At 46.2% G+C, this 18871-nt stretch overlaps 1 protein-coding gene across 4 annotated transcripts in view; it reads right to left on the bottom strand.

Annotated features, from left to right (window-relative positions):
- NPHP4 (nephrocystin 4) overlaps positions 1 to 18871 on the bottom strand; it is a 60529-nt gene that overhangs the window by 10427 nt on the left and 31231 nt on the right. For all 4 annotated transcript variants that reach the window (XM_089534503.1, XM_089534502.1, XM_089534504.1 and 1 more), the window contains exons 10-19: positions 17360 to 17542; positions 16773 to 16917; positions 12327 to 12385; positions 10711 to 10830; positions 9695 to 9843; positions 9310 to 9501; positions 8620 to 8810; positions 6450 to 6610; positions 5990 to 6170; positions 1271 to 1399 (exon numbers count right to left, since the gene is read on the bottom strand). In XM_089534503.1, the coding sequence (XP_089390629.1) occupies positions 1271 to 1399; positions 5990 to 6170; positions 6450 to 6610; positions 8620 to 8810; positions 9310 to 9501; positions 9695 to 9843; positions 10711 to 10830; positions 12327 to 12385; positions 16773 to 16917; positions 17360 to 17542 (1510 nt within the window). The remainder of the gene's footprint in view (positions 1 to 1270; positions 1400 to 5989; positions 6171 to 6449; positions 6611 to 8619; positions 8811 to 9309; positions 9502 to 9694; positions 9844 to 10710; positions 10831 to 12326; positions 12386 to 16772; positions 16918 to 17359; positions 17543 to 18871) is intronic.

Raw genomic sequence — 18871 nt, 5'->3', positions numbered from 1 at the left:
AAGGCGTCAAGTTTGGTTTTGAAGACAACGTTAATGAATTAGCTACCCGTTATTCTGCTGAATGGCGGAGTATTAAGTTATTAATTTGCCGCTTTATCTCCTCGGATTTATTTCATTTGGGGGCCAAATTCGAGCACGCCAGCTAAGCTACACTTCTGCATTGTTCCTTTTTCTCTCCCCCGTTTGATGTGATCCTTTCTTCTCTTTGTGGCAGGAAATAGCTTTTTGCAAATAAAATAATACACTCTTTGGACAAAAAAAGCGAAGGGCGGTGGAAGGGAAACCCGTAACCATCCCAGGATTTGCAAAAGGAGAAGATTATTTAACACCAAGAGCAGCCTTATATCAGGCTAGATCACTGGATCATTGGACTGTCCCCAAATTGGATTGGCAATGCAGCACATACTGATGGCATTCTGCACTCACAAGGCTATATTTTATCCAACTTGCAACTGGAGGAAAACTGTCCTGTTGAAAAGAAGAAGAGCCAGGTGGAAGTCCAGGTGTTGGACCAGGTTTCTGGGAGGCCAAGATTCGAATCCCCACTCAGCCATAGAGACTCATAGGCCTGTTACAGACTGCCAAAATAAAGCTGCTTTGGGTCTCTTTGGAGGTATGCTATTTAAATGATGCATGCACCCTAAGAATCCGGAAGCTGCACCAAAGCTGCACTCCAGTGCTTAGGAATGGAGTGTGTCTTTGGCGCGACCTCCAGACTCTTAGGACACATGCATCATTTAAATAGCATACCTCCAAAGAGACCCGAAGCAGCTTTATTTTGGCAGTCTGTAACAGGCCATAGAGACCTTGGGAAAATCACACTCTCTCCTCCCCAGAGGAAGGTAATGTGAACAATCTGCTGTGAATAAATCAGGAAAACTCCAGGGGAGAGTTGCCATAATTTGGAACTGACTTGAAGGAACATAACAAGGACAGCAACAACATACTCTACATAGAGCCTAGGAAAAAAAATGGAGGTAATTTTTCCCCCTCCAAATGTCAGAGCCAGCTTAAGAGCACATAATAAGTTTTAAGACAGCATGATGAAGTGGTCTGAGTGTTAGGCTCAGACTCCAGGAGATGAGGGTTTAAATTGCCACTCATCCATAGAAACCCAATGACTCTTGGGCAAGTGTCAGAGAGAAGTGGCAAACCCCTTCTGAAGAAACCTGGCTAAGAAAATGCAGCCTCTGTGTTCTTGTCTCTGCTCCCACCTTCCTCCTGGATAGAAATGTACAAGGCAGATTCACCAGGGATGAAATGGACTTACCAATGGGTGCATGAAAGGAGAGCAGGCTGCCTCCATGGAAGCCACTGGTCCCGTCGTGCGAGGAGATGATCCGCGAGCGAGAAGGCGGCAAGGAGTGTGACTTCTTCAGCCTCTGTTCACAAAGGTGACCTGGAAGACAAGGGAAGCCAGTTGAGCCAGGACTCGCCAAGAAATCCCTCTTTGCATGGGGACAGGGAATGAGTTTTTACCCTCAACCACCCAGAGGCACCAGATCCCATCTGATCTTGGAAGATAAACAGTTATACCTGGTTAGCACTTGCATGGGAGGCTACCAAGGAATACCAGGTACTTCGAGGTCTATTCCTGAAACAGGAACTGGTAAAACCACCTCTGAGTGAGATTCCTTGGCTAAGAAAGCCCTCTGAAATTCATGGGGTTGCCACAAGTCAACAGCAACTTGAAGGCACCTACATGCACAACAACAACAACATAGAGCCCTGCCTGTACCTACCTGCAATGTCTAAGGGTTCCTTGCCTAAGAAAACCCTGTGAAATCCTTGGAATCGCCATAAGTCAACAGGTGTCATGAAAGCGGACACACACAATATGGCTTAACACCCAAATATCCTCAAGGAACCAGATTCCCCTCTGATCTTGGAAGCTTAGCCAGGTCAGCCCAGGTTAGTACTTGGATGGGAGACCACCAGGCACTGGAGGCTCTATTTCAGAGGAAGGAACTGGCAAAACCAACTCTGAGGGTTCCTTGCCTGAGAAAACCCAGTGAAATTCATGAGTTCACAAGTCAACAGGCAACTTGAAGGCACCTACATGCACAACAACAACATGGACCCCTGGCTGTACCTACCTGCAATGCCCAGTATGTGTCGAGGCTGATTCTAGGATAAAACACAACTTCCATTGGGAGCTTTTCAGACTGGAGATTCACCCAGTCCTGTAGTTCATCCCTGTCCCCCAACAATGACCACCGTTACAATTGAACTTGTCACCTCATCTCCATAACCACAAGGTTTTGAATTTGGATTGACAGTCTCACACATAAATGAGTGATATAGGTCTGTCACTGGAGTCTCCACTCCCAAACCTGCATCTGAAGAAGTAGGTTCAAGTCTACAAAAGCTCACGCCACCAACTTCTTTCTTTCGGTTAGTCTCAAAGGTGCCACAAGATCCCTTTGCAGACTAATTTTCCAGGCTAACATGGCTATGTCTTTGAATTTTAACTCCAGAGATGCTTAGTGAGTGCATGCATGCGCCATTGCATAAGCAAGCCCAGATGGTTGCATTAGAAGTGGGAACCAGGGAAGAAAAATGAGGCACCGAAGCTTCAGAATAAAGCAGGCCTCTGGAATGAATAGAGTGAAGGACACAGCTTTTGTCAGCACCTTCTCCAAGGCACCCAAGGAAGGAAAGAAATATCTCTCTAAGCTAAGAGGTCTCGTGTTCAAGAGCCGCCTTGACAACAATATTGTAAGTGCTGTATAGAAGAGAGATGAAAGACAACCACGGCCCTGGGTTCCTTCGCTCTACAGAAGACAGACTGGTCAAAAGCAAAAGGCAAAACAATTCAATGATATATAGTAAAGCAAGGATGATCAGAAAAGAAATCTAATATATACAACACGAAGATATTTACAGAATAATAATAAGTCTAAAAATAAGGAAATTGAAAAATGTGTGCAAGTCCACAAAGGATGATGGATAGGAAGTCATTTTCATAAGAATGTCAGGGGTGTTGTGAGGTTAGAAGAATGGAATGTAAGAGATTGTATGTTAATTATTGTTAATTTGTATTGATTTTAATTAAATAAAAATCTGGAATATTTTAAAAAAGAAGCAAATGGAAAACACAGCGATCACTTAAGGACCTCAAAGGAGAAGAGAGTAGTGGGTCATGTTAAAAGCTGTTTGTTTGTTTCCATCTTTCCGCCACTCTGGATTTGGCAAGGGTTCAAGGGAAGCAATTGAGTTTCTCCATTGCTATCTCCTCTCCGAAGAGGCTGGATAGAGAGCATGGCGTTGGGGGTTGTCTTTTCACCTTGCGGTTTCTCTTCTCCTCCTATTCATTTCTTCTTTTATCCCCTGCTTCTCTCAGAGCCTCTGGAGAGGTTTCCTCCCCTCCATCTCTCCTTTAATATGAAACCCCAGAACAAGTCAGCCATGGAAAACAAAGTCCTCCTTCCCCGGAGCAATGTTAGCAATGAAGGTGACTGAAGGGGGCTGGAGGTTGTCTCTCTGGAGAAGCCAGCCAGAAAGCCTGGCACGCCTGTACCTCCAAACTTGGCATGCTTCTGGGGTTGTCGCACTTTCCCCCCATTCCTCCTCCTAGCCATCACCTTATCTTGTTTTGTACCTTTCCGACACCAGAGCGGAGCTCAGCAGGTTCTCCTTTGGCTTTGAGAAGTAAACACCTTGATGCATAATAGCAGGCTTATCCAAGTCCTTTTACGGGGCTGGCGGCTCCTTTGATCTCGCCTTCCACCTGCAAGCCAGAACTTCCCTTTAAAAAATAATAAAATAATAAATTTAAAAGCTCATTTCTACCCTCTGAACCTTCAGCCAGTTTGGGGCTGGGAAGGCAGCAGAGTTATCAAAGGAGGCACCTTGAGGCTTTTATTTGATTTGATTTTTTGCAAAAGGGAGCCTTTGATTTGCGGCGTGCGAGAAGCCAGGCGCCTTCCGAAGAGAGGCAAAGGAGAGACGTCGGTCCTTGGAAGGGGCAAAGGAAGCTTAAGGTTTCTGGCGAAGGAGTGGGTCGTTCTTCAAGACATCTCCTCTCCAACTCTTCCCAAAATGTTGGGATGTTTCTCTTTGTTGGTATCCTCTTGGGAGCAAAGGGAATGGGCCATTGCAGTCTCACAGTTCCCTCCCTTCCTATAACTGCCGAACAACAGAAGCATTTGTATTTAGTTTAAGGGTGAGCGCACAGGAGGAAGACTTCTTGGCAGCTGCCCCAAACTGTGGAATTCCTTCCAACAAGAAACTAGGGAGCTTATCACACCGGGGTTGATTTCAGCATTAAAGAAAGATTAAAGCGCATTTAAAGCATCCCACAAATGAATGGCAAGCAATTGTGAGAATGATTATCACACACAATTGCACAAAGAAAGTGATATTGGAAATGCATCAATGCTGAAATCCCAAAAGGAAAAAAGATGTGCGTTAATGCTTCTTTGTGACCACTTTCATGGCGGGCTGTGTACGGCGGCATGTGAAATTGTTTAATCCATTTGGTCCGTATGGAGGTGAGCAATTGCTGGATTGTATCTTATGTATTTATACATTTATGGCTCTAAAGGGCTCCAGAAGCAGCCAAAAATGCAGGATGCCCACTCCTGGAAGAGACTTTGGTCGGGATCGGTATAATTGGGTCCGTCTCCAACCAGCAAAGCAATTTGATTTCAAACTTGGTCTTCCTTGGGCAACTTTGTTATGTTTTTCCAAACTGCCTACTGCCATCACCACAAAACCAAAGCAGAGAAGACCACAGTGGGGTGGCGCAGGGGGTAGTGCAGCTATACCAGTCCCTGCCAATTCTTTTGCAAGCACTCTTTGCCCATCCATCCATCCATCCATCCATCCATCCATCCTCCTTCTCGTTGCTGGGTCTGGTGTTTGAATCATCTCAGGATTGATCATCCCTGCGCCATCCTTCCTCCTCCTTCCCTTTCTCCCGATCACCAGCTTGCAAAAGAGCTTATCGTCCTCTTGCAGGCAAAGTATGAAATGTCAATTTATGATAGGGTAGAATAGGAGCTAATCTTTCTTCTGAAGATAAGATTTTCCCTTTTTTTTAAGGAAGTCGCTCTGCCTTTTTAGAGGCGGATGAGTTAAAGCACCTGCTACGAAGCGGGTCCACGCTCCAGGTCCTGTTGTGCCTGGGCTCCTCTCCCTTTGCAATAGGGCTCCTTGCTTTCCCATGTCCTCTCTCCTTCTCTCCTTGCACAACATTGCTGTTTTGTTGGCATTTAATTGAGTGTCGCCGCTCTCATATTGTTCCCTTCAAAGCCATCTCGGATTGCCCATTTGTAAACAAGACTAAACAGAATTAATGACCTGCATATTTCTGTTGTGCTGTAACAACCCAACGTTATTATCATTGTCAGGACATGGGGCGAAAGGATAATGAGATCTTACAAAATCCCCTCTTCCCCGTGGAGACACCATCTCCAAGGAGCTGAAAATGCTCTCTGAATGGCCCCCAAACTATTCCTCAATAGACTGTGCAGCCAGTCTCCTTCTCTGGCAGAGAGAATATGACACTGAAAGGGGACGTGGGCCTGTAGGGAATGGGAATATAATTCCTTGACTCTCCTGATTTACTGTAAATACTCATGTATAAGTCTAGAAATTTAGGTCAAAAAATTGACCCAAAACACCTGAGTTGACGTATCCATGGGTCAATGTAAGTACTGTATCTTAACTCTTATTTATAAGAAGGAACATCCCCTGGTGAAAAGCAAAATATGTGAAGCACCGACCCCCTCTACTCTCTCGCCAACCCAGTCTTAAGAGTGAACACAAGGAGTTATGTCTGCTGGGATTTTGTAAGTTCTTAGACATTGTTTTGCTTTGCTTCATCCTTCAGATCCTTTGCTACATGCCCCTAAGTTTTACCCTCGACTTATCCACGGTTCATAGCAAAATCCATATTTGTGGCCCCAAAACTTGCCCTCGACTTATACATGAGGTCAACTTATAATCAAGTATATACAGTCGTTTTCTAAGAGGAGTCTCTTACCAATGTTGGCCAGGCTCAGGTGGATGCGGCCTCGCACCACAGCCTGGACTCCAATGGGTTTCACGGCGCCGTGGTAGAAAGCCTCCCCACTCATCACTGTCGCTTCTTGCTTGTACTCCATGGTGAGGACCTCCAGCTCATGGTGGACTTGAACAGCTGTCCGGCCCTGGCGGAGTAAATGCTGTGAAAGGCAGAAGGAAGAAGGAAAGAAGGAAGAGAAGAGAGAAGAGATCATTCAAGGTAGTAACTAACGGAATGGAGGAAGAGAAGGAATGTTCTGTGAACAGAATGAAAAGTTGCCAGCAGAAACCAGATTGATCCATAAAAAGGGTGTTCAGGGACATTTAAGCACTTAGCGAAGAAGGAAGGAAGGAAGTCACTTTATCTGTTAAGATTCCAGTCCCATCAGGCTGAATGGCACTGGCCTTGGCCCTTCTTCCCCTAGGCAAGAGATACCCACCTTCAGTTTTACAGCAGCAGATCCAACAAGGAGCAAAGAATCCCCATCCCAGGCATCGATTTGCAGAGTGTGCTCGGCAAGGTAGCGGAGGAACCATCGCTGTTCCCCTGGCTTGAGAAAGCCAGGATCCACCATGTATCTCAACTGGAAACCTGGAGAGCCTGGAGAGAAAGAAAGAGCAGCTGGTGATGGCTGGGCTATTAACTGACCCATTCAAAGCAAAAAGGACAGGACTGTCCACAAGAAATGTTCAACAACCACATAAAGTAGGTGGCAAAAGCTACTAATCCAACACACATGTTGCCAGCCCTGGACATGTTATTCATATATATGTGTCACAGCAAAAGGCCAGAGGTTGACCACTTAGAACTCTCTCTGGCGCGTTACAGATGCGCCGAAGGGGCGTATTAGGGTTAGGAAGGGGCGTAGTAGGATTGAGAAGGGGCGTCACTTCCGGACGCCCCTCAACCCTAGTACGGACCGAGTCCTTACAAAATGGTGGCACCCATCCAAACGGGGGCCGCCATCTTGACGTAGCAGACGTGTTGCGTCTGCACGTCGCGCGGCACAAATGACGCCGCAAGTGCACCATTGGTGCCTTGCGGTGTCATAACCGCGCCACAAAGAGAAGCACCATTTTGGGGCTTCTTTTTGCAGTGCAGAGGAGCCACACGGTTTGTACGCTGGGGCTCCTCTGCGCTGCAAATGGCGGCAGCGGCAGACCGTCTGTTTTGAGTGGTCTGTAATGCGCCTCTGACTCTTCTCTGAAGGGCAGAATCTTGACTATAAAATCAATTGTCAGGGATATGTGCTGATTGGAGAAGTCTGCCACCTAGTGACTGAAGTGGGTGCTGCAGGTTTCAGACTACAATGCTGTGGCCATGGCAGCTGGGGATTCTGGGAGCGAGAGCCACTTTCCCATGCTTGATTTAGCACATGGTGGAGGGGTTAGCTTGACAGATATTTGAATTTTACCACTGTATTATTGTATTATATTTTACCATGATTGTAAGCCGCCTCGATCCTACGGGATATAAATAAAAAGTTATTTATTATTATTTATGACCACTGGCTGGGGATTTTAGGATTTTAATCCAAAATGATCACATTCCCAAGCTGTGTCCTTAATCCAGCAGCTGGTGGAGCTATCAGTGTGACTCAGGGAGAGACGGAGGAGGAAGGTTTAAGTGGAAAGATGACTGGTTCAGTTCCAATGCAAAAATCAATTCCCGGCAGCTTTCTTAAGCCCTCCTCACTGACAGAGGGTCTTCCTCTTTGACCCCACTTTAATAAAGCAAGTGATTGAGCCCTATGAGAAGAGACCTGGCTAAGTAAGCTTTACAGTCACCCAGGGACTTGTCCTCTGCTGACTCAGAGCTAAAAAGTAGTGCTTCTCCTTTCCGCCATCACACGCACACTTTTTAAAATTCCATTAACTCTTCCACATGGGAGAAGGGATACTTTATGAATGAGAGAAGCACGGGAAGATGTCGGAAATGTCTTTGTCCTGCCTGGGACTGTAAGTTTTAATAAGACATACCAAAAAAAGAAAGAAAGAAAAGAAAAGAAAAAGAAGAAGCACTGGGGCGGAGAGAATGAATTGCTCAAGACAGACTGTTTAAATCAGAGGTTCTCAATCTTTGATCCTCTAGCTATTTTGGACTTCAGCACCCAGAAGCCTTTGCCAGCATGGCCAATGGTGAGGGAATCTGGGAGATGAAGTCAAAAACATTTGGAGGACCAGAATCTGAGAACCACTGGTTTAAATGGATGGGGCTCAAAGAACTGGTCAACCTGAAGCCCCACGTTTTCCCCAATCCTGGGGCTCTAGGCGACTTCCATGATTGAAAGCAAACACAGCTGAGAAGCAGATACAGAGACATAACTGAAAACATATAAAAGTGGCTGTTAACATAGTTAAACCAACCGTAGAATGAGAAATATTGAAAAACAAATCCACTCTGCTTTTTAAAAAGATAAGTCAGCAAAACAGCACACGATTAAATGCACTTGCAATCGGTTCCTCAAAGCCTACAGGAACCAAAGAAGTTTTCATTTACCAATATGACAAAGAATCATGCTCAGGTCCTTCTCCTCCTCCATTACTTGTAAAGGGGTACTTTGCTCCCTGCCTCAGAGTCCCTCCTTGAGGGTCTCTCTCTGGGCTTACCAAGGTTCAGGGTTCCATCTTGGTTAATATGGACCAAAAGGTGGGGGGAGGCCACGGCCGAAGCCCCTCCGGAGCTGTCCGTCTTGACCAACTGCAGCCGCGGCGTCGTGACCGGAGGGAACCGGTAAAACTGGAAGGTGAAATAGATGGTCTTCGGCCAGGCCTCTGCGGCTGTGGGGTCCTGCAGGGTCCTTGTGGAACAACACCCCAAAGGAACAAAATGCAGTTAGTCTCATTTGGATTAAATTCCTGGCACATTCCCAGTCCCACACGACAAGTAACCAGTGTTGCGGATAAACTGCACACTTCCCAGAGAAAGGCTCCAGAGAAACAGAGTCCCTGAAAAACTAAGTGTTCCCATGTGGCAAAACATTAACACAACACAACCTGCTGTGGTTGCACAACTCACTGTTCAGGTATTGTCTCCTTCCAACCAGCTTCACAGTTGGGAGCAGATGATTCTGCCAAGCATCTCTAGCGGGTGGCATCAAACCACCTCCACTGAGTAACCTCATGAGAAGAATTAATGGACCAAAAAGACTTTGGTACCATTTTCTCTTTGTACAGAGAGTGTTTGATTTTTGAGCAAAAAAAAAGGGAGGGGGGGTTACACAAAGAAAATGCAGAACAATCTCCCCAGAACATTTCCGAATGTTTGAATGTTGCAAGAAAATAGCCTCGGGACGTTACCTGGTAAATGCGAGAAACTGCAAGACAATTTCGTTGTTCTGCAAGAGGTCAGCTTCTTCCCGTTGCGGGTCAAAGTGCACAGGGTCCGTAGGCTCCACCATTTGGACTGGCTCCTTGTTGCAGTCGAGGAGCTGAGGAAACCCAGAGGCACGCAGGCGGGCGAGGGAGGCCCGGGTCAGGACAGTGCTGGAGCTAGAGAAGAGGCAGGCCTATGAGTCTGGCGGAAACCACATTTTGGAGAGAATCCACCAAACCTAGGAAACAGGGGGTGCAAAAATCCAGCTGCCCAGTAGCCCCCAGTTGAACTAGAGCAGAGTGCAGAAGCAACAAGTACCAAATCAACATGGTTTCCTGCAATGAGGTTATTTCTCACCCTTGTACTCACCTTCCTGAGGGTGCCCCCAGAGCAATGATGGGCACATGGACAGGTGTGAAGGGCAGCTCACGGAGGTGGTCCACAGGAGAGGAGTCCTGGACCAGGGAGCTATGGCTGAGGTCCGACTCTAAGTGAGTGATGGCACCTTGCAGACACTCCTGCAGGAAAAGGAGAGAAAACAGTGAGCCTTTGGAAAAGGCGGAGGGGGTGATACAACTGGAGCAGGAATAAGGAGACCCCCAAACCTTGAAGCTCAACCTGCCCTTTCCAGGGTGCCAAGCTGGTTCTTCTTGGTTTTAAATGATAACCATGCATCCTTCCCCATAACACCATCATTCCGCAGACTCCCAGCTGTTTCATACAGCTTTTCTCCCAGACTAGAAATTGATCCAAAGTTAGGATCGTGCATGCCATGGTGTTTCTGATTTCTGTGCATGGTTGTGAAAGTTGGACAGTGTAGGAAGCCGAGGATGAAAATCAACTCATTTGAAACGTGGTGCTGCAGGAGGGTGATGGGGACTTAGAAGTTAGATGATCCATCCTGGAGAATTAAGGATCCAACTTTCAAGCTATTAATCCTAATGCTGTTTGCCAAGGTTGCCAAGCCACCAATGCCAAGCGCATGGGCTTGGACAGTTCCACCACACTAACAAACAAGACAGAAGTCAAAGCTAGGTGTCAGTGGTGATATACAGCATTCTTCAAGGAAAACAAAATGTACTATGTAGCCTTCATAGTGTCAGGTTGTTCTTTTGGAAGAATTCCCCTAGCACCAGGATACAGATGCAAGCAATTTTTGGCTTAGCACATGCAAAGCTGTTTTCATCCCTCCTTCAGACTTTTGTGGAATCTACAGAGAACGGATGATAAACATAGGAGGATTTGGATACTTTGGAGGTGCCTTGGGAGACGTAGTGGACCAGACAAAGAAGACAGGGGTCCCACATAGCCTAGGGGTGGCACTTTCTCCCCCCACCCCTTAGTCTAAACGTTCACCTCTTACCCCCATTTTAAGCCCTATTTACCTCTTGCGCAACCTGCCTGAGAGCCTCTGAGGGCTGGGATGGCAGAGAAGTGATGGAGGGCTGCAAGGGGGGCTTGGATGCGAGTTGCACCGGAGACACAGAGAGCTGAGATATTGAGAGCTGGAATGAAATGAAAGTGTTATCGTTAAACGTGACGTAGCACCATCCCTTCATCTCCTCTTGCATTGTGAAAATGTACGAAGAGAGGAGAGTTTGGATAGCATCCACATCTTCTCCCTTATACTATGCAACTTTCCCAGTAACCCTGTGAAGTAGGCTAGGCTGGCATGGGGCAGAGAGCAGCACCAAACCCAGAACTCCTGGGTCATAGTGCCCAGAATCTAACCAGCACCAATACAGACCATTCTTACAAGAACAGCCACCTCAAAAATGCTGAAAAACATGCTCAGTAAGCAAGTGAGTTAAGTGGGGAGCGTTTCTGAGTGAATGTGACATGAAAGAGATGGGAAGAGAAGCCAGCGTCCTGTTCATAAATGGGATTTGTGCAATATCAGCTTCTCATCCAGCGGCTGCAAAGAGCAGGTCACAAAGGGACGGACGGTCTCCTGGCCTCTTTCTCCAAATCCCAGTGGCTTTCTTTGGCATGCTGACCCGCTAAGCTCCTTTCTTTTTCTGCTGCCCTCGCCCTGCCGGGGCCAAGCTCTTTAATTTACCACGGGTCCTGCCCTCCATGAAAGACAGGGGGAAGAACTGGAACTTGAAATGCTTTTCTTTCTTTTTTTAAAGCAAACTAAAAACACAGTAAGTTGATAATGCCCAAACCGGACGCCACAAGAAACAACCATACTTATGACAAACAAAAAAGCAAAACCAAACTCTCTGGGGAGCCAAGAGAGGCTGCCTGTTGGGCCTCAGCAAGAGCCCTATTTTCTTCTCCTCGGCCCAATGGAGGACCAAGTCATTACGAATGCAGAATTATTTCATTAACTATCTGTTTTAATATTATAACAATTTCATTCCTTTTTAATCTACTTCTTTCTGTTTTTAATTGTACTGTTTTTTAATGTTGTGAAGCCGTTCTGAGTCCCAGTTCTGGGAAAAGAGTGGGATACAAATAAATAACTAATAATAATAATAATAATAATTATTATTATTATTACTTCCCACCTCTCAAGAATGATGTCCCTTGGTTTGACATAATCCTAGACTTATGTTTACTTCCCTCAAGCCTACGAAAGCTTATGCTACCAACTTCTTTCTTTCTCCCAAAGGTCCAAATGCATCTGAGGAAGTAGACTTAAGTCTAGGAAAGCTCATACTGCCAACTTCTTTCTTCCAGTTAGTCTCAAAGGTGCTGCAAGATCTCTCTTCAAACTACTTTCTTTCTCTTAGTTAGTCTCAGAGGAGCTACAAGTTCCCTTTGCTTTGATATTCTAGACTCACATCGCTATGTCTCTGAATCCTATTTGACACTGGAATAGATTGCTTTGGAGGGTGATGGACTCGCCTTCTTTGGAGGTCTCTGAACAGAGGTTGGATGGGCATTCTGGGGGACTGTGGTAGTTCTGTATTCCTGCATGGCAGTAAGATGGACTATATTGTTCTTCTGGTTTCTTCCAATTCTTAAGATCCTATTATCCTCCTCTGTCACTTACCCCAGGGCCTTGGGAATGATCTTGAGTGGAAACTAGCATCTGAGGAGAAGATGGAGAACCTAAGGGAGAAAGGAGAGAAGGAAGGTCAGGCACAGTTAGCTACAGGCAATATTGACCACATGAGTTTCAGATAATACAAGAAAAACCACAGCCCTAAAAACTGAATCAGACCATCTTTTGCCCACTCCTGAATGAGACCTTTCCACTGAATCAAACAACATGTAAGTAAGGGTTAGCTGAGCAAGTCCCCATAGATTCAGTGGGTCTGCTCCGTCTGGGGCCACTGAGAACCATGCCACTTTCCAGACATTCCTGCACTGTAGCTCCCAGCAGCCCTACCAATAAGCCCATGGTGAACGATGCTGGGAGGTGTAGTCCAGTGGCATCTACTTTTGGCAGCCTTTGAGTTGAATTGACTGTTGCTGAATTAACGGCACACTGTTTTGTTGATTTTTTAACTTCTGTTTTTAATGGATGTTTAAAGGATTTTACTTCTACAGGTTGCTTAGTGGCATTTTAAAATTGCTTTGATGTAATTCCTACTGATGTTTTTGCATATATTTTAATATGCATTTCTTTTCATGTTTTGTAAGCCACTTTGAGTCCCAGTAGAAGAGGTTTATATGCCCTGAAGGCACCCGATCTCCTCTGATCTTGGATGCAAAAGCAGGATCAGGCCTTGGATGGAGGACAGCCAAGGAAGACCAGGTGCTTTTGGCTATATTTCAGAGGAAGGAACCGTCAAAACAACCTCTTCCTGGCCTAAGAAAATTTTGTGAAATTCCTGAGGTTGCCATTTAAGGCAACTTAAAGGCACTTGTGTACACACTGAGAAAAAGTGGGATATAAATGAAGAAAAGCATCATCATCATCATCACCACCAAGAGGCCTAAGTCCCATTATTCATCCTGACTTTGCTCTCTGTTGCTGTTGTTGTTGTGTGCCTTCAGGTCATTTCTAGCATATGGCGACCCTAAGGTGAATCTATCATGCGGTTATCTTGCCATATTTCTTCAGAGGAGGTTTGCCATGGCCATCCTCTGAAGCTGAGAGAATGTGAGCAGTGGGTTTCCATGGCTGAGCCAAGAGTCGAACCCTGGTCTCAAGAGTCAGAGTCCAAAGCTCAAACCATTACGTCACGCTAGCTCTACGAGTAGACTCATTGACTAGACTAGACTAACTCTGAGTAAACTCATTGAATCAATGGGATTGATCTATGTGTTGACTTACCACTCAACTACTGATTCAATGGCTCTACTCAAGTGGAGAATAACCAACAGCTTTCTGCCCAGAGTTACCTGGCTTGAAGCTTGTTCTCCAGGTTGCTCTCCATGGTCTTGAACTCTGTCTGCCAGTCCTATGCCCAGCTAGAACGCCCTTCTGGGTCTTGGTGAAGTACCAACCAAAGAAAGGGAGCATCAGGTATGTACAGATCCACCCACCACCTTTTCCCTCTGCTCTCCTTGCTCTCTGACTTTCCTTCAAACCATTTGAAAGGATCTCGGTGTGTGTCAGCTGCTCAAAAACACCCAGATCCAGCATCCATTTATGTCACAATAAACTCAATTGTCTCTCTAAACACCGCACTGCCTTCCTCGCCGCTCCCCAACTAACTCCATAGCTCTTTGGGATGATGTCAAGGAGAGTCTGGCTGAAACAGTCACCATCACCCTTTTTTCCAATTGACCCATTCAAGCTCTGGGTTTTGAAAGCTATTAAGCAACTCACCATACCCACACCGCTCCTCCAAGGGAAAAAAACATTTGCAAAATAGGATATGTGTGTGTGTGTGTGTGTGTGTCAATGCTGAGCTCTCCACGGCAGAACCTGGGGACAAGCTGCACTCTAGTGTCCTGAGAAGGAATAGCACCATCTCTCTCTTTCTCTCTTTTGGCCCCAGAATGAGGAACAAAAGACGGTCGGAGGCACTGTTTGGGTCTCTAAGCCTGAGTGCTTTTCGTAAAGCTGTCAGCTCCGGTGTCATTTGGATTACAGAAGGAACTATCAGAGCCAGAGGAACAGTCAGGTGGAGAAAAGAAACTCCAGCAGAACTAAAGCCCTGCTATAGACAGAGGAGTCTTTGGAGAAGCCGATTTCCAGGGGAAGAAGACAGCAAGGCCAGAGACTCAGAAATGAAGCATATATTCACAGGCTGAAAAACAGCCAGAAAACCCCATCAAGGTTAATGTTAGAGAGCAGCAAAACATCTGTGCTGTTTGTCCCAGGATTCAAACATCCTGAAGTTTTGCAGCGGAACCATTCTCTAGAAAAAATATGCATGGTTTTGGTTTTGGGGAGGATTTTGTGCCCAAAAAACCCCATATGTTTTCTGCACAAAAAGCCACATGTATCTCTGGGCCAATTCAGACCGGCCAAAATAAAGCTGCTTCGGGTCACTTTGGAGGTATGTTGTTTAAATTATGCATGCGTCCTAAGAGTCCAGAAGCCGTGCCAAAGACACGCTCCATTGCTAAGGACTGAAGCATGGCTTTGGCATGGCTTCTGATCTCTTAGGACGCATGCATCATTTAAACAACATACCTCCAAAGAGACCTGAAGCAGCTATATTTTGGCCTGTCTGTATGGGGCCTCTGCAGAATAGTTCCTCTACAATACTTTAGGATGTTCAAATATGGGAAGAATACTGTGGAGAAATATTCCATTTTCTCCCACGTTGTGAAGAAAATTAGAATGATCATTCATCCTTGCATATGAGGATGAAATAAGTAAAGGTTTGCATCTCTGTCTGCCCAAAATACAAACAGGGAGGGACTCACGTGCCAGTTCTTCCTCAATTCCCTGGACGAGGCTTGATGACTAGCTAAGACTATAGTGAGATTTGGACATTTTCGTTCTCTTAAAGCAGGCTAAAATATTATTTACCTTCTTTCCTGAAGCATCACACTCCTGGCTGATGTTCAGCCTACGATGAGCAATAATCCCAAGGCCCTTTTCCTGTGTACTACTGCTGAGCCAAGCATCCCCCATCCTATACCTGTGTGTTTGGGATTTGTGGCCTATATTTGGCCTTGAATTATTCATTCTTGCATGTGAGAATGAAACAACCACAGATTTACATCCCTGAGATTTGCATCCTGATGCCTGGAATAAACATTTGCAACTGCGCCAAGCCCCCAGGGACAAGAGACGTCCTTTGAAGAACCCACTCTCTCAAACCCAAACCACAGCTCTCTGTCAAGGACTCCTTTATCCATTTTTTAAATTTCCCTGGGTTCTTCCTCAACCGATTGTAAAGTTGGCACTTTCCTAGGAGACTAAAAAAAACTTTTGCTAACAGCCTACTCTCGCCGACCTTCCCTCAAGTGCCCATGATCCTATAGATTTCAGTAATGGTGCCACATTAATAAGGCAATAAAGTCATGTGCGAGTGTTCGCTCAGGCTGTTAAGTGGAGAGCAATCTGGTTGAAACGTCCACAGACAAATGGGAAAAGATTAAAAAAGCGCAGAGTGAAGTGGATTTTGATGAACAGGGGGAATACTCTGCTTCACTTCACCTTTTTAATGCAAAACTGTGTGTTACCCACTCCAGTTGAAGAGAAACGCGATAAATGCATTAATTTCTATCACTGCTTCTTGAACTGGAGCCAATGCACCGGGGTTGAGAGTTCAATGCAATTCTCCCTTGTCTTGTTTACCGACTGAACAATAAAAGTCTAGGGTCTTGAGCTACAAAGTCAGTAGAATTACAGAATGCGGTTACTTTGTTGTTGCTGCTGCTGCGTGCCTTCAAGTCGTTTCCAACTTATGGCAACCCTAAAGTGGCCCTGTCACTACAACTAGAATATGCAGGTTGCAGCACAATCCCCTCCCCAAAATCTCTGGACGGAAAATTAGTACCTCGGCAAGGTTTCTCCTTTGGCGCTAAGGCCGACGGACAACGGAGGCTACCAGACTGGCATGAGGCGGCCTGGAGCAGACTTCAAAAGAGACGACACGGGGGCAGAACACAACCAAGAAAAAAACACAAGAAAGTCCAGAGACTGCAAAGAAGAGACTTTCCCCAACCTGCAGAAAAATCCTCCACTATAACATGGGGAATCTGTTTTTCCTTTGCAGGACTTTCCATGGTTCTCAGTGGAAAGTAGCATGCACTGCCCACCTCTGAATCTGCCACAAAGGCTCATGCGGTTTCTCATTAATGCAACTCCATGTATGAGCCTGAAACAATGCCTTCTGAAGCTGCAGGCACCTGTTGCAGCAGAATGGTGTCACTGTTTAAAATAATAGTAATAATAAATGCAACAGGAAGAAAGCAAGAAACTCAACAAGCCAGCTTAGCTTGAGATCTTGGACCTTCTCTCCTCCTCTCAAAATTCTCTGACCACTGTGCTACATTTTCAAGTGTTTCCTCAGTTTTGGGGTTGCTGTGCATTTGAAGAGTCAGAGATCTGGGGGGGGGAAGGGGAAGACGCAGACATGCTCACCAGGAGAGGAGAGGGGTGGGTTCTTTGCCTTAGCAAGAGGCGACTGTTCCTTGACATTGCCGGAGGGTTTTGTGGGGGTCCCAAGGCGCTTCTCAGAGCCAGCGGAGAAGTGGAACTGGATGGTCCCAGATTCAACTTGCTTCACCTGCAATCCAAAGGAAAAAAAGAGTGTAAGAGGAGGGAGTAAGGATATCCTTTCTGCCTATTTCCAAGATGCTGCAGTGGAAGTAGGGGTGGGCAACAGCATCATTTTTATCTCCAGCCCCTCTCCCTTGGGCCACAGCAAGAGGTCCAAGCACAGGCTAACTTCCTTCATGACTTTGGTTATCATTTTTGGCAGGTATTTGGCACAAAAATGAGTGTTTTGCAGAGGAATTTGGAAAGCTGAATTGCCACATTCACAACAAAGGATCTTCTGGAGAAACAACAGCAACTGAAAACATCAAAACCTTGTATAATCTTAGCCAGCAGAGAGAAAACTTGGGAAATGACTCATTCCTCCGTTACAAGAATGAAATATGCCTTCTTCATACTGCCAGCACAGGGACCTGCCTTCTCAAAAGACTGATTTGGGGGTGTTTCCTCACCTCTTCTGAGCTCATGGCAGCCGGGGGCGTCTTGTAAACCAGCACATGGTTGGGACTAGGCTGGGCTCCTCCTTGCAGCGGGAGGACCATATCCAAAGAAACCGCATCCAGCGAGGGGTTCCAGATGGCCCAGCGGATGGCATGCATGTAGGATGGTGTCCTCAAAGAGGTAACAGAGGACCCCTGGAGTGCAAAATGGGGTGGAGTGGGGAAGGTGGAGAGAGAATGGATTTTAACCTAGATTTAAACTCAAGGTTTTGCTAAATACATACATACATACATACATACATACATGAGGCAAAAACTGGAACACCTGTATAATTCTTTCTTTCTTTCTTTCTCTCTCTCTCTCTCATTCTTGACTTACCAACTCAGGTATCAAGCCACGGAGCAGCCCGAATAGCTAAGATTCTGTTTCTGGCACCTGCAAACTCTAGTTCTAATCCCGCCAAAGTTGCTCCAATAAAGTGGGTCAGGGTGGGGGCAGCCTGGCCCTCCGGCAACGAAGGGATTCATTTTCTCTGAGAAAGGATGCGAAGCCCAACAGAATCCAGATAACATCCCATCTGCAATTCCCTTTTGGTCCAGCTCCCCTGAGGAAAGGGTGCTTGGCGAAGAGTCTTTGAAGGTGCAACAGTCCTCTTCCTCCAAAGTGGACTCTCCAGAAAGCTCTCCGAACCCAAACACCCAGCACTCCCACTCAGAACTGCATCTCTCCCCCGGTGTCCTGTCAATTGCTCCTTATGAAAGCTGTAAAGGCCCTCCGCTTTGGGATTATCCAGCCTCCAGAAACAGGGAGGGCAGAGGTTAATTGGGTTCATTCAGTGTGAAGCCACAGACGGCTGGGCCTTGGAGTCACCGAAGGTACTCTGGTTGGAGGCACGCTAATCCGCCTGTCTCTTTGTCACATAACTGGTCAGGCTGTCTGGAAGAGGAGCTTGACTGAGTCAGGATATTCATCTGGCTGGACTTACTGGCAGGTGCTACTTGCTTCATGGAAGCAGTTTCTTCCTGCTGCAAGGTCTACCTTTTCCCTGGATGTCAATACCTCATCTGCCACCTGCTGCTTTGAGTGCAAAATACAAGTAGTGGTCACTGGGTAAAGAATAGGGCCTCCCTGAGAATATTGGCACAAAAACGTTTCTAATCCTTAATCTCTCCCAAGGTGTAAGAAAACCAGAATGTGGGGTCCAAAAGGGCACAGTAAATGAGGCAACATCACAGCCACCCAGGGCTGCAGGCAGAGGTCCAACACAGCCCCATTACCACCGATCCTTATAGCTGGACTGAGGCCAAGCACATACCGTTGCAAAGCATTTGCTCTAGTGCTCTGCTTTATCCCTGTGCAAAGTAATATTTGAGTAGTGAGGACTTGCTAGGCCCTAGGCCTCCGCACAATTTTCATCACTTTTCAAAATGGAACCGGGGTGAGTCTGGAGTTCTCCAGCTTCCAGCGAATGCATCGGACTTTTCTTCCCCTAGTTGGCCCATGCCTGCCATCTCTGTAAGAGT

This window comes from Sceloporus occidentalis, unplaced genomic scaffold (assembly GCF_023333645.1).
Source record: "Sceloporus occidentalis isolate IW3139 unplaced genomic scaffold, rSceOcc1.0.p SCAF_8, whole genome shotgun sequence".
Taxonomy (NCBI): domain Eukaryota; kingdom Metazoa; phylum Chordata; class Lepidosauria; order Squamata; family Phrynosomatidae; genus Sceloporus; species Sceloporus occidentalis.
This window is presented reverse-complemented; position numbering and strand designations above follow the sequence as displayed.